The sequence below is a fragment of the Poecile atricapillus genome, chromosome 9 (assembly GCF_030490865.1).
Source record: "Poecile atricapillus isolate bPoeAtr1 chromosome 9, bPoeAtr1.hap1, whole genome shotgun sequence".
Taxonomy (NCBI): Eukaryota; Metazoa; Chordata; class Aves; order Passeriformes; family Paridae; genus Poecile; species Poecile atricapillus.
In genome coordinates this window covers 21,984,041-21,998,419 of record NC_081257.1, presented here as the reverse complement: position 1 = coordinate 21,998,419, position 14,379 = coordinate 21,984,041, and the positions used below count along the sequence as shown (strand labels likewise).

At 42.4% G+C, this 14,379-nt stretch overlaps 1 protein-coding gene across 1 annotated transcript in view; it reads right to left on the bottom strand.

Annotated features, from left to right (window-relative positions):
• Positions 1-14,045, bottom strand: part of CNTN6 (contactin 6) — a 73,534-nt gene extending 59,489 nt beyond the window's left edge. Inside the window, exon 1 of the mRNA XM_058844934.1 lies at positions 13,889-14,045. Coding sequence (XP_058700917.1) covers positions 13,889-14,030 — 142 coding nt within the window. The 5' untranslated portion in view covers positions 14,031-14,045. The remainder of the gene's footprint in view (positions 1-13,888) is intronic.
• Between the last annotated feature and the right edge of the window lie 334 nt (positions 14,046-14,379).

Genomic DNA, 14,379 nt, shown 5'->3' with positions numbered 1-14,379 from the left:
CCGTGTCTCTCCATTAAAACCATGACAAGTGTCCCTGACTCGAATAATTAAAAGCAGGAGGATGAGATCTCTTAGGGATCAGTTTTATAGGGAGCAGGACCATTGTTGATTGTATAATGGAGTGATGGAGTGGTTTGGGTTGGGAGGGACCTTGAAACTCATCCAGCTCCATCCCTGAGACACCTCCCACTGTTCCAGGCTGTTCCAAACCCCATCCAACCTGGCCTTGGACATTTCCAGGGATCCAGGGACAGCCACAGCTGCTCTGGGCACCTGTGCCAGGGCATCCCCAACTCCCACGGAGAGGAATTCCTTCCCAATATCCCATCTAAACCTTTCTGTTAAATCCATGTGGGGAAAAAGTTGGCTGTGCCTTTTCAGTCTCCACTTTTCAACCTTGAGGATCAAAATCCCTAGGCAGGAGTTTGGGCTCTTTCATGACGTGTTTGTAGCTTTGTTTTATGAAGCAACTCGGATTTTCCAGTGCGGGAGAGGAGATTTCCATCCCTTTATGCTTATTAATCATAGGTATAAAAAAGCAGCTGTGGAGGCACATAAATCATCATTTAATCTCTTCATCTCACCCATGACAGGGACAAATATGCAATGTCCTTATTTAACCCAATTTTTAAAGGCCTTTAAGAAAAGATCTTTTCTTTAAAGAATCCATTCCACTGCTTAACTCCAAGATCTTCATCACTCTGCATCCTTTAGAAACCCTCACCTCCCCAAAATTTCACAGGCCAAACCAGAAAAGATCTTTTGCTTTGACTGATTTTGATAGATAATTGCAAAAAGTGAATTTATTCACTGCCTCTCTCTGTAATACAAAATCATTGAAGAACAAGAGAACCCCAAACCTCTGAAAGAGCAAACCAAGGCAAAATAGATAAAAAGAATTCATTAATAGTTGGTGTTGCTTCTGTTTTCATCTTTATTGGGCTCTTCCTCCAGGCAGGCAGCATCTCCCATGGAATATTGTGACATCTCATTTAAATGGGTTCAATAATGAGCTATAAAATAATCCACTTTGGCTTTGCAGTCCAGGTGGATGAGAGAAGGAAGAGGTGGACGCTCAGAAATGATGTTTGTCTTTGCCACAAAGATTTCTCTGTCTATTTTCCAACCTGTGGGCTTGTATTTTCAATGATTCATTGCAATTTGAAATGTGTTAAGTGTATATATATATATATATAAATTACCTGAGGATAAAAATACAGATATTCTACTTTGTTCTTGTTATTCTGAAATTCTGTCTGCTGTCAAAACCACTTCTCCTTGCCCTGGGTGTTCATTTTTACCAAGAGAGCACAACCACTGTGTTCTTCCAGCTCCTGTTCCCTAGCACAGCTTTATAACGTAACATGACATAACCTAATAAAGCAGAATGTTGCTTGTCAAAAAGAGTATCAACTAAGAAGGCTAAGATCAGGTGTTTGGCACACATTTAGATTGCTAATATGCACTTAGGAATAAGATGACTATTTAACAGATGGTATATTTGCTAACTTCAGTGTTTCTGCAGAGATCTATAAATAAATTATCACCTAGTTCCTACATAATTCCTTTCATTCTTTGTCTGTATTTATCTCACTTGAAGAACAACGAGTTCCCTCACACTCCATTGCTCTCTCAGCTGCGAGTTTTAACAAAAAAACCACATTTTTTTTCCCCCGGATCTGTGCATGTTGGCAGCCTGCTCTTGGTAGAGCACGATTAATCAGTTTGATGTGATAATGAGGTCATGGAGGCCAAGCAAAATGCTCAGATGCACAAGAAATCCTTCCCAGGGAGGAGTGGGAACGTACGGACTCAGCTGCGCGTGGCACGGCCTCGTCCCGGGCTGGGAATGTTGCAGAGCTGAGCGAGGAGGGGCTGTGCTCACAGCACCCCAAACATATGGCATTTTGTGGGATGGAGATTGGGAACAGCTTTCTCCCATGGGAGCAGGAAGGCTGGAGGTGGAGGAGGCTGGGAATGAAGGGAGGAATGGGGAGAAGGAATGGGTCAAACATTTTTCACCTGGTGTAACCCAACTTTGCCCACTGAGGTCAAGGATGCTGTCATGGGATTACAGAAGGTTTGGGTTGGAAGGACCTTAAAGCCCATCCCATTCCACTCCTGCCATGGGCAGGGACACCTTCTGCTATCTCAGGGTGCTCCCAGCCCCTCTGACCTGCCTTTATCCTGATTTATAACCTGAAAGTCTTCCAGGGAGATTTTTAACAGAGTAAAACCAGAGGCTGAGAGGAATATCAGTGCTGGGTGAAGGTGACCATCAGTGCCACTTTGCTGAGCACAAACCTGACAGTGAGAGAACCAAACCCAAGCTGGGTGAGGTGTTTGCCTGAAAAAATGGCCTCTGGAGACAGAAACAAAATGGAACTGATGGAAATCATTCCTGCTGAAGCATTTGTGTTAATTAATAGGTTAATTAATAAGTTCAGCCATACATTATTTTTTCCTTAATGTTTTAAAGCTCATAATAATGGAGATAATCAAAAATGCCACAGCACTTTGGGTTGGAAGGGGCTTTAAAGCCCATCCTGTCCCATGGCCTGCCATGGCAGGGACACCTTCCTCTAGAGCAGGTTGCTCCAAGCAACATCCAGTTGCTGACTGTTCATTAATATATTTATTCTAATTTCACCACCACCTCCATTACCTACACATCTGGGATTTTGTTTGGTTTATTTTAATATAAAACTGCCTTACAGGTGTCAGAGTAGCAGATTTAGCTACACAACAGAGGGAAAGCTCAGTTTTCCTGGGATTAGGTAGTTGCTTCTTAAATATATTGGATAGGAACAAAAACTTAATCACAAGAAGCAACTCAGTCATTTCAACCTCCAAATCATGGCTTTGAAATTCCTGAACCTGCTCAGGGACAGTCCAGCCAAACCCATCCATTCCAAACCAGTCCATCTTAACAAGGAGCACAGAACTTCTCCAAGGAAACCAAGGAAACTTGGGTGTTTTAATATATGAAATTGTTACAGACAATTAGAGAAACTCCAATTTATCACCTTGCATAATTACCACAGTTCATCTGAATTAATGTGATTTCATGCTTTCTTGAACTTTTGATTTTTATTTTTTTTTCCTCCCTCATAAATGTTTTGTCATTACATAATCCCAAATATAATGGTTGTAATTACTTGGTATTGAAATGTGCAATGAATGTTAAGGCATGAGGAGTAAGAGCTCCTTACAAATTAGCCACGCTTCTGAGGACAAATCAATACAATTCCTCACATTTCCACGTGCCTGTGTCAGATGCTGATAGATCACTTCTGTTGCCTTTATTTTTTTCCCTGTGTCTCTTATTGCCTGTGATATATTGCAATAGGAGAGGTGCTCCTGCAGTGGTGCAGCACCGCAGGAATCTCCTCACAGGGAAATGGGGTGCAAAGGACAAGCTCAGCAGTTTCCCAAGGAAGCTCCTGGTTATGATTTGTTGTATTTTCAGCACAAGTCTTATCAGCTGTCAATTAGTTCCCTCCCTCTGCTCTGCCTGTGGTGAATTAGGGGCCCCATTTGGGTCTGAATTTGGTGCCTGAATCAGAGAATTTAGGTCTGTCATAACTACAGATAATTAAAGCAGAGCCTATTGAATCTTTTAAATTATCTCAGCTTCTGGAAGGCCCCATAATTCCAGATTTTGGGTTTGTTTCTTCTCTCACATAAAGTAAATCCCAAAAAAATTTGGGTTAAAGCCCTTTTAGCTACAGGCTGTGCCTATCCAGACCCCCCCAGATCCCTCCTGGACATTAATCCCTAATTTTTACTTCTCCTCTGTGTTTTTGTACTTAATTGCCTTGTAGGAGATGAGCACCAATCTCTTGCAGCCTGGATACTACAGGGTATGCTATGGAAATATCTTTCTTTCTCCAAATATCTCCCAAAGGAACGGCTAATCTCCTTCCCTACAACTTCCACTGCAAAGTAAACTCTCTTTTTCTCTTTCCAAACTGCACTAAACTTGCTGAACAAACCCTCTGACAGTTCCTTTGTCTTGATAATACTGTCAATACATTAATCTTTTCCCGTTAGCATCTAATCTCAATTTTTTAAATGTTCTAATTGATTTTCTATGAATTCAATTCTGAGATTAAGAGCAGTGTTATCTCTAATTAAGGTGTCTGAAAGCCGCTTAGTATTTCCCATTTCCTGCCTTTTAAATACTTGGATTTTTTTTTTTTTTCCTCAACACCTGCTGAGTTCTCCTGCTCCATTTGAAGCACTCATGAGCCTTTAACACCTCAGGTCTGGAAGATTTGGAGCTGAATCAGCCAGGAGCAGCCTGGGAAATGCTTGAGTGTCCCCTTCCACCAGGACAGGTTAAAATTCCACTGGAATTCCCAATTTTGTTCTCATTTCCACCTTAGGGGACTGCTGCATCCCAGAGTGGGTAAAGGGAAAGCTGCCCTGTCCCCCAAAATTCCCTGATACTTCTCAAAAAGAAAGAAAAAACCACAATCACTGGGTCCTGTCCTTCTCCAAAGCTGTGCAATCATCCAAGGGCCTTCATCAGTTCTTCCTTATTTGGTTAAATTACTTTTGGAGCTTCCTAGGGAAAGGACCTGTAATTTACACTTCAGGATGAACACGGGTTCTCAATTCAGCTTAAATGACCTGAATGGCCAATCCAGGCACTCATTTTCAAGGTGGGGAGCAATAATTTCTGCCGCAGTCTGATTGTCTTATTCAATTAAAGAGTGAAAATGCCCTTTACAAAATAATACCAAGCTTCTCTAGAGGAAAAAAGTGGAAGGTCACAATTAAATTAAAGAAGGAGGGTGAGGTGAGGGGGAGAAAAACCCTGAGCTGGCTTGATTTTTGTTCATGCACCAACAAACCCAGAGCACAGAAACATATGCTGGGGAGTTGTAGAGCTGGTCTACATCTGGCCTTTGTTATTTTTTCCCCTGCTTTTATAGAGTTAGCAGCATAAAATATTAAATTTCTCTTCTGAGCTGAGCACAGGACTTGCTCTGAGCAGTAAGTGTTGACACAGCCTTAGGGCTCCTGCTCCAGAGCCCATCTGCAGGCCAGAGGCACAGCTGAGGAGCTGCCCCTCTCCCAGGGAGGGGCACAGAGGGAATATTTGTTTAATATTTTATATTCCTGAACAGTTTTCTCACTTGTCATGGCACAGTTCATTTGTCACCTGTCATCACCAGAGTCACTTCGCCGTCTGCAGGAGTTTTCTCCAGATTGGAGAGCTCTTAAAGACAGATTTCTCTTCCTGGGCTGAACCTCAAGGGTTGGATTTATCCCTGCCACAGCTACACTGACTCGCCCGACTTCCACAGGAGACAGCCCTGGCTGCTGCAGCAAATGTCCTTTTGGCAGGGGGGTTAATTCTTACCCAAACCTCTTCTCCTTCATGTTTCCCACTGCTCCCACAGAAACCTGTTCTTAACTATGTGGAGATGGTTCAGGAACTTCTCCCTTCCCTCAGACCCTGACCTTGCTGCTGGGGACACAGAGATGTCCCTGCTCCTGCAGGAAGGACCTCTTGCATCCCTCTCCTGGCTTCTGGTGGATACAGTCCCACCTCAGGCCACTAATTCTTTTTGTTATGTTTCTACCAATAAAATAATAATCAAAGCTCGTAATACATACAATATAAATGGCAAGGAAGAGAGGGAAAGTGGCAAGGAAGAAAGAGATCCCACACACTGCTTCAGCCCTTCCCAAATTCCTGCTCAGCCCTATGGAGATCTTGATCCAGCACAGAATTACCTCTGGTAGAATTACCCTGAGTTACCCCCAGCCCCTTTTTTACCTCCCTCATTCCAGCTGCAAATCCCTCAAAGAATTCCTTCCAATGGGAATTTCAAGATTTACCCGAGCGATTGATGTAGGGGATTTTTGAATGTGAATCTTGTCAGTGGGATTTCAGGTGTAGGTTACATTATTTGTTCTTGCTGTAGCATTTAGAAATGGATATTTACAGCTCAGTGCATTCTCAGTGCCAGATGTGGTTTTCCTGTTGAGCAAAGCAATGTCTGTGACCTCATTCCTTCACTCCATGAAAAGTCCAAATGTTACACGCTGTTCCTCCTTCTCCAATATCAGCTACAGAATAGACAAGTTTATCTGCTGCCTTAAAACATTACACAGGATCAATCTTCACTGCAAAAATAACTGATCAATTAATTTCATTCTTTTTATAAGAAAAAAAAATCCCATCATTTATTCCAAATAATTTAGTATTTTTTCCCTTGCAAACCTCCACCATAACTTCTTTCGCCACGCCAAAAAATGAAGAATCTCATGTGAACATCATGGATATTTCACTCAATAATTTATTGGAATCTACATCATCTTGTCTGTAATGAAAGGAGAGCAGATAAAATAGCAAATCACCCAGACTGCAAACATAGACTGGTTTTATCCTTCCCATGTATTAAATTTTATCAATCAGAATCTATCAGCTCCAGGACCTGTGGATGCTTTGTTCCCCACCATATCTCAATCACATATATTGCTTTTCCAATACAACTGGCAATGGGTTGATTTAGGATAAGCACTTTTAAAGGACCTAAAGAAGAGTAAGTAATATAGAACTAAAAGATAATCTTCAAATACTTCTGTGCTCCCTATTACTACTTTATCTGCCTGGTTCACTGCCTGTATTGCTCCTTACAACCCCTCTGCAATGTAGATCTCTGTTTCACAGATTAAAAACCTCCTTTTATAATAAAAGTTTAAGGAACTAACCTGGAATAAAGCAGCTTTAACCAAGAGCAGAGCCTTGAACACAGTGGTTAAGTACTCTGAGAGAGATGTTAAAACAGTTGGAGGGGCAGAAAAGTGGAGTTTCTGATGTTTCTGGTCTGTTACAACATAAAATAAACAGAGAATGTTGCTCCCATCAGCTTCAGGATGTGTCTGACAGGAGAGGGGAGTCTGTGACAGCATTTGGTGTCAATGGACATCACATGGGCTCTGAGAATGCAGAGGAGACTAAAAAAGGGAATGATGGAGAAAGCAAACCCCCTTCCTTATGGAGATACACCCATATCTTCTGGTTTTAAGAATCCAGGCTGTTCTTTGTGTCTTCAGGAATGGCAGGAGATTCACAGAATCCTATTCTTGTGATATCAGAGCTTTAAAATAGAAGTTCTATTATCGCCCTGCCTTGTCCTGTCAGCAGGCAGGTGAAACCCTTCCAGGCTTCCTGCTTCATCACTGCTGAGTGGTGGTTCCTGCTCTTCCTGGAGCCTGCAAGAGGCTCTGTGTGTGCAGGATTCTGCAAAGAAATAAACACTGGGAGGCTCAATGGGGATATGGGAAGATGAGTTGAGCGTGGTGAGGTCTTGCAGCTGTTCTGGTCTTGGAGTGATTAAATTGCATCACTTTAGAGTGTTCTCTGCATGAGTTCTGTTCAAAGTGGCCTTGAAGGATGCCCAGTGCCCCAGTTTGGGGTGGGTAGAGCAGGATAGTGACCCCTTAGAGACCCCTTCCTGTTGGAACCAGCCCAGAGGAGGCCACCGAGTTGATCAGAGTGCTGGAGCGCTTCTCCTGTGAGGACAGCTGGGAGAGTTGGGGCTGTTATTCCTGGAAATGTCATATTCCTTACAACCTCACCAGGTTTGTCCTGATTTCCTGAGGAAACTCTGTGAAGTAAAGGGGCAAAAAAGGAAAACTTGCCTGAGGTTGGTGGGTCTGCTCCACGGAGAGCATCCATTAAGCAAAGACCTTGGTGTGGTCTCCTGCTGCAGAGAGATCTGGAGCATTGGCACAGAGTGTCCATAGCAATCAGAAGTGATAAATGAAAGTTCTCTTTCTTTTCCCTCCAAGCAAAATTTTGACAAAATACAGGGTTTATTTCCTGTAACTCATTCTGCTCTGGCCCTCAGCTCCCCACACCAGGGAGGGTGGCTGCTGCTGCTGCTGCTGCTGCAGTGATATTGGATTCTACCTGTGCTTAGAAGTCCAAAAGGCAATTTTGAGCTGTGAGCCTGTTTAGTGACATATGGAAGAGATGACAGCAGCAGTTCCATCCTCCAGACAGGATCGATCCACAGCGAGTGCTCCCACTGCACGTTGCATTTGTTCCTCACCCGCTGAAGGGAAGATGCAGACTGGGAGGTGTTACCAGGATCACCAGGAGGGCTGTGCAGAGCGTGCCAAGGAGAATTTTATGGCTGATTCTCCCTGTATCTGCAGCTGAGATGTGTTTCTGCATCAGAGGAAGGTGTCCCTGCCTGTGGAAGTGGGGCTGGAATGAGATGAGCTTTGAGGTACTTTCCAAACCATTCTAGGATTATATAGAAGGCCACACTTTTAAAAGAGAGGTGTGGTCAGTGCATTATTCAGCATGTGTAGGGTAGAGAGAGGTGATAGAATGGGGATAGAGGCTGAGAGAACTGGGATTGTTCAGCCTGGAGAAGCAAAGCTTTGGGTGAACTCACTGTAGCCTTCCAGTGCCTGAAAGGAGCTACAAGAAAGATGGAGAGAGACTTGGGAAAAGGTCCTGGAGCGACAAGACCAGGGGAAATGGCTTCAAATCAACAGAGGGCAGGATTAGATGGGACATTGGGAAGGATTTCCTCCCTGTGAGGGTAGGGAGGCACTGGCACAGGATGCCCAGAGAAGCTGAGACTGCCCCTGGATCCCTGGAAGTGTCCAAGGCCAAGTTGGATGGGGCTTGGAGCACCTTGGGATAGTGAAAGGTGGCAGAGAGTGGAACTGGATGATCTTTAATGTCCCTTCCAACCAGGCCATTCCATGATTCTATGTGGATATAGGAAAATCTATGGCTTTACCTGATATGCCCCTAAAGGGAAAAGGGAATTTAGAAAACCAAGTCAAACTTTCGGGGACGTATTTTTGATGATGGTGATGATGATGACCTTTTCCTGGCACTGGCAAGCTGAGCTCTTTCTCCTTGCTGCTCCTCAGCCATCAGCTGCACATCCCTGAGTGCCTGTTGAGTGCTGAACGGAGCAGTTTTTGCCTCCTTTTGATAAAGAAAGGAGCTGCCAGAGTTCATTCCTGCAATCCAGCTGCCAGGGAGTCTGATCAGTATTCCAGCCCTCATGTGCTGTGATGAATTAACAACCAGCTTAAAGACCCAGAGAGCTTTACTCTAGGTGGTAGTTACAACAGCTAGCACACCTTTTAATCAAATACAATTGTTACAGAGGGACTTCTGGACACACACTGCACCACAACACAACCCAGCCAGAAGTGTAGGTGCCATTTAGCCTTAAATTCATGCATGTCCAGACTTTGCAAATTCAGCCTATCTGATCCAAGCCTATTGATTTTTCCATTTTCTGTTTCAAAGCATACACTGCCAGTGAAAAGGGTTATGACATCCTGAGGCTGCTGGATTGCTTTGTGATGTTTCTGTAATTTGTGTGCACTCAAAGGTAAATAACACGATGAAGTAATCAGATGAAAAGCGGGTTTTCATGCTGACTGAGCATCTCCCAGTCAGCCCCTCCAACAGAGCTCTGCTAAAGCTCAGCCTGTCACCATCCAGCAAACACTAAATGGGTTTGATTTGGTTTAATATATTCCTCTCTGAAATGGTTAAATGCTAACGATGGACTGTTATTTTTGTGTTTCAGAATGGCAAAAACTCAGTCCAGGAGGAATTATTGCCTCTAATTTGTTATTTCAGCAAAACTGTGTCTTCTGTCTCTGACAAAAAGCACGTGGAAGCTCTTGGGAGATGCAGATTTCATTCCAAGTGCTCCAGCACTGTCACTCTCACTGCTGTGAGCACATCACTGGCCAAGAGCAGTGAGGGTGGAAGTGCTGGGAAAATGCTGTTGAGAACAAGCACCGAGCAAAACCCCTAAGCACCACTTTGAAAACCAGGAAAATGTGCTTGGAGCCCAAAAACACCAAGGAGAAATCCTTCCTGGGTCTGTAGCATTGTGGGGAACTTAAAAAATTTTAAATTTTTTTTAACTTTTAAAACCTTAAAAGGCTCCAGTGTGTGCCCTCCTGTGTGGCTCAGGGCAAAGTGACCAATTCTAGTCATGAAATTAGATTGTTGTCATTGTTTCTCAGAATTTCAGGTCTGAGGAAGCTGCAATCATCATGACTTTTATCATCAAGGGGAGAAATATTTGACTGAGAATCTAATTTAAGATCCCTAAGCAACAAGATGCTTTCAATTAATACTGAATTTTCTGGGTTTATGCCCTGAATAATTATGAATTAGGTTCTCATTTGATTCTTTTTCATTGTGGAGTCCTTTTTTATTCTAGTGTGTTTAATTGCAGTTCTTATTTCTCCTGCATATCCTTTAATGCCTCTGCTATAGATGTGTTTGAGAACTAAAAGAACAAGTAACAGGCCTGGACAGGCTGTTTCATGCAGCCTGTTACTGGGATTTCCCTCAAGACCAGTTGTTTGCACACAGTTATTTTTGCTTAAAATTGAGGAAATAATTAAAGCAAATCCCCTGTGTGCCTTGGGAGAAAGTTCTGGTTGAAGCCATACTGAAGCAGTTTTCCCTAACAGGTTTTATGTTTCTCTTTTTTTTTTAAGGCATAAAATGCCTTAAACAAAAATGCCTTAGGAAAAATTTCATCACTGAAAGAGTGGCCAAGCTTTGGAACTGGCTGCTCATGGAAATGATGGAGTCCCCATCTTTGGAAGCGCTCAAAAAATGAGTAAATGTGGCATTTTATGATGTGGTTTACTAGCAGGGGGAGATTGAGCAAAGGCTGGACTTGATGATCTCAAAGGTCTTTTCCAGCCCTGTTAATTCTGTGATTTTGTGATTCTATGATTAAAGATGGAAAATACCTCTAACCTATGACCTAACAATACCTTATGAACTACACCATGGCACTGGGTGCCTCATCCAGTCTTTCCTTAAACACCTCCAGGGACGGTGACTCCACCGCCTCCCTGGGCAGCCCATTCCAGTGCCCAACCACTCTTTCTGAGAAGAACCTTTTTCCCAAAGTCCAGCCTAAACTTCCCCTGCTGCAGCTTAAAACTGTGTCCTCTGCTGCTTCTGTGATTCTAAGCTGTGTGAAAGCTGAAGGAAAAGCTCTCACATCCTCATCTCTTCCTTCGAGCTGACTCAGGCCTACTTCCAAGATGAACCTCCCAGGCCTTTGACCTCCCTTTAGGCTGAGCTAAAGCGTTGCTGGTGACCTTGTGCTGGATGTCACCGCTGCCCTGGAAGGGGAAAAGCCCTGTGGGTGACAGGCCATGACTCCAGCCTGGACAAGAACCCTCTCCTGGTCTGGCTCTGGCTGCAGCAGCCAAGGCCTGACACCAAAGCTTTACAACAACTTCCACCTCAGCAACTCCAGCTCCTGCAAACCACACGTGGGCTGCTCTGAATGTACTGCTGGCAGGGGAGCAGGAGACGTGCAGGATTTATAGGCAGCTTTCAAGTTTATTTATGACAAAACAAGCCTTGTGCAGGAAGCGGGGATGCCAAGGGCCTGCCATCCTTGCATCCCGCTAATGCATTTACGCGCTCCCTCTCCCTGACGCTGTCTCTCATTTTCAGCTTGTAACTTTAATAATCTATGCCACTGCCTTCTGTACAATATTCCTCCTGCAGCTTTCCTTTGACAGCTCTGGTTTTAATAGAGGATAAGCACCAAACTCCAGCTGAATCTGAAGACATATTTCTAATCTTGTCCCGCATTTATTTTGCTTCTCGGAGAACTTCCTATCTTGAACAGAGGAAAAAAGTATTTTTCACATATTAAGTTGACATGTTGAATAGGTTTCTGGAGGTATCATTAATTCCAACTCCAACTCAGAGTTAGTTACCTTGTAGTAAAGAGACAAATACACATAAACCCTGGTACTTGGATAATAACTTTGATTCAATTCTTTATCAGGGAGATTGCAATAATATTCCAGGCATTCCAGTCCAGGGAGAAATCCCATTTTGTGAGGTGTTGAATGAAAGTGTCATAACAGCAACGTGCCTGCCTGCCTGGATTTTAAGATATAGCCTGAAGTACTGGTTGAAACAAAGAATTAAATTGGATGGCAACATGAAAATAACAAGGAAATGTTGACTGTGAAATAAGTGTTTCAAGGTAATTTGTTCCACTATTCTCATCAGGTCATTATGACGTTTTCCATGTACTGTGGGGATTTTTTCCCTATTGTAAGACAACTTAAAACTCCCAGTTCTGCAGTGATGCTGCTAAATTGAAGCATTTTCCTGTAAATTTGTGCTTGTCAGTGTAAATAACAGCCTTTGATTTGTCTGTCCTCTCTCTTCTCCATGGGGAAGGATGTAAATATCTGTCACCACTACAGGAAAAGTGGTGTAGTGCTTGATTAGGGGATGAATTTAGCATTCTGTGGTGCTGTTAGACTGGAGCAGGCTGAGAGCTGGGGGCAAACCAGACCCAGCTCTGGGATGTGCTCCCTGCAGGAACTTTGGGAAGTGCTTGGGTGGGGGTATTAAGCTTAAGTAAAAGAGCTGCTTGATATAAAATGCTGAATAATCACCAGGGCCTTCTTTTTTTTTACAGATATTCCTGTTTTTCTTTCTGTCCCCACTTTATTTTTTTCAATTTTATTTTTTTTACACCTCATTTGTGCCTTCAATTAAGGATATTCCCTTTCCCTAGGTCTTTTCTCAGCTCCCTCCCTGGCCTGCCTTGGTTCCTTGGGGATTACAGACTCCATGGACAATATTGAGGTGGCTGTCTACTCTTGCTCCTTTCTAAAATGGAATTTGTTCTGTCACTAAGCAACCTTCACCTCCAAATCCTAAAAAAAATTCCCACACAGGAAGTCTGGCTTGAAAAAATGTTTCAGCAGAAAAAGTGGTAAAATAATGAATCAAAATTTTATTCTTTTTACGTTTTACCAGCTCTTGGAAATCAAAGCTATTTGAGGAATTCAGGGTAAAACATTATTAAATGAGGTACCAGTGATACACTTTTTGATCAGCTCTGCTGAAAGAGACTCTGTGAACCAGCCTGACCTCTGATGTCTCCTTTGTGTAACCCCTGTGACACGAGGTTTGCTATGAGAAATGGAACAAGATTAATAATTAATCCATTTGCTGGTGTCTGAAATAGTGACACAAGGTTGGCTTTAGTCACATGTTTTATTAATGAGCTTTGAAAACAATTGCTTTCTCCCAGCAACAGACTGCTCTGAGCTTTAGACTGAAAAAAATATAGAAAGGGCTGGAAGGAATATCTGGAGTTTTTTTGGTTGTCACTGTTTTTTCCCCCTCCCCAGGGCATTCACAGAACTCGGTCACCGTGTCCAAACCTTGTGAAAAAGGTTGTGAAGTTGTGAAGAAGTGAAACGGGGAGCAAAGATGAAATAAATTTTAAATCACCTCAAGACAGACAACATGCTTGACCTGAGGGAGCTGAATTATGAAATATTTCAGAGAGTAGCTCACACTTTTACACACTGTAAGGAAAAAGAGTGTTTCTTTATTAATGTAAAAAAAAAAAAAATTAAAAAAAAAATCAGTGTTCCAATTAGGGGAACAATGTTTTTGTGTCTCAATTAGACTTCATTAGCTACAGAAAATTCAAAGCCCAACTTTTTGTAACAATTCCCCCCGCTCCCAGCTGTAGCTACCTGTGGGATAACAAAAAACCCACTGTCCTAAAAAGTGAAAACACCTTTATTAAGTGAATATAATTGTGCTCATCTTCCTTGACCTTTCAATTTCCTGATTTTTATTCTGGCTCCCGAGGGCAGCAGCCATCAGATGTCTGGTTTTGTTATTAATATTTACTAGGAACATTTATTTTTTTTTTTTAGGAATAAGCAGTGCTGAAGGAAGTCAAACCTTTTGGACAGAATCCCCGATGATCGTTTAATTACCCAATAAATTACAATCCATGTGCAGAATTAATCGGAAAATAATGCTCCAATAAACATGATCTTCCCAACTTACATGCAAATTGAAGCTTTGCCTTCCTGCTCAGAATTGTTCCAAATGAATTTGTGGCCAAACACTGGTATGTTCCAATATCCTGATTTTTATGTGGGTTATTGATTGCCAAGCTGCCTCCAACCAACCTGTAGTGATAACTCATGGTAAGATCAATATCTGTGCCATTTTGCTTCCACCTTTGAGGGGAAAAAAATCAAATTATGCTTATAATTTACAGAGCCTATTCATATTTATCTTAAAAAGTGTGCTGTAGCATACCTGTAATGATAAAAATGTAGTTAAATATCACAAAATTAGATCATTTTTCACACACGACTGCTTCTTACATCAATCTTAATGGTAGCAATAATAGTATTCTTTGGAAAATCTTTACTTTAGTCACCCAAATGTCCACGAAAAGTAATTATAACTTATTCACACAAAGTTACCCATTCAGTCAGGAGGGAGGTTTATACCTTGACTACAACTACATTATATTTTATAATATCAGT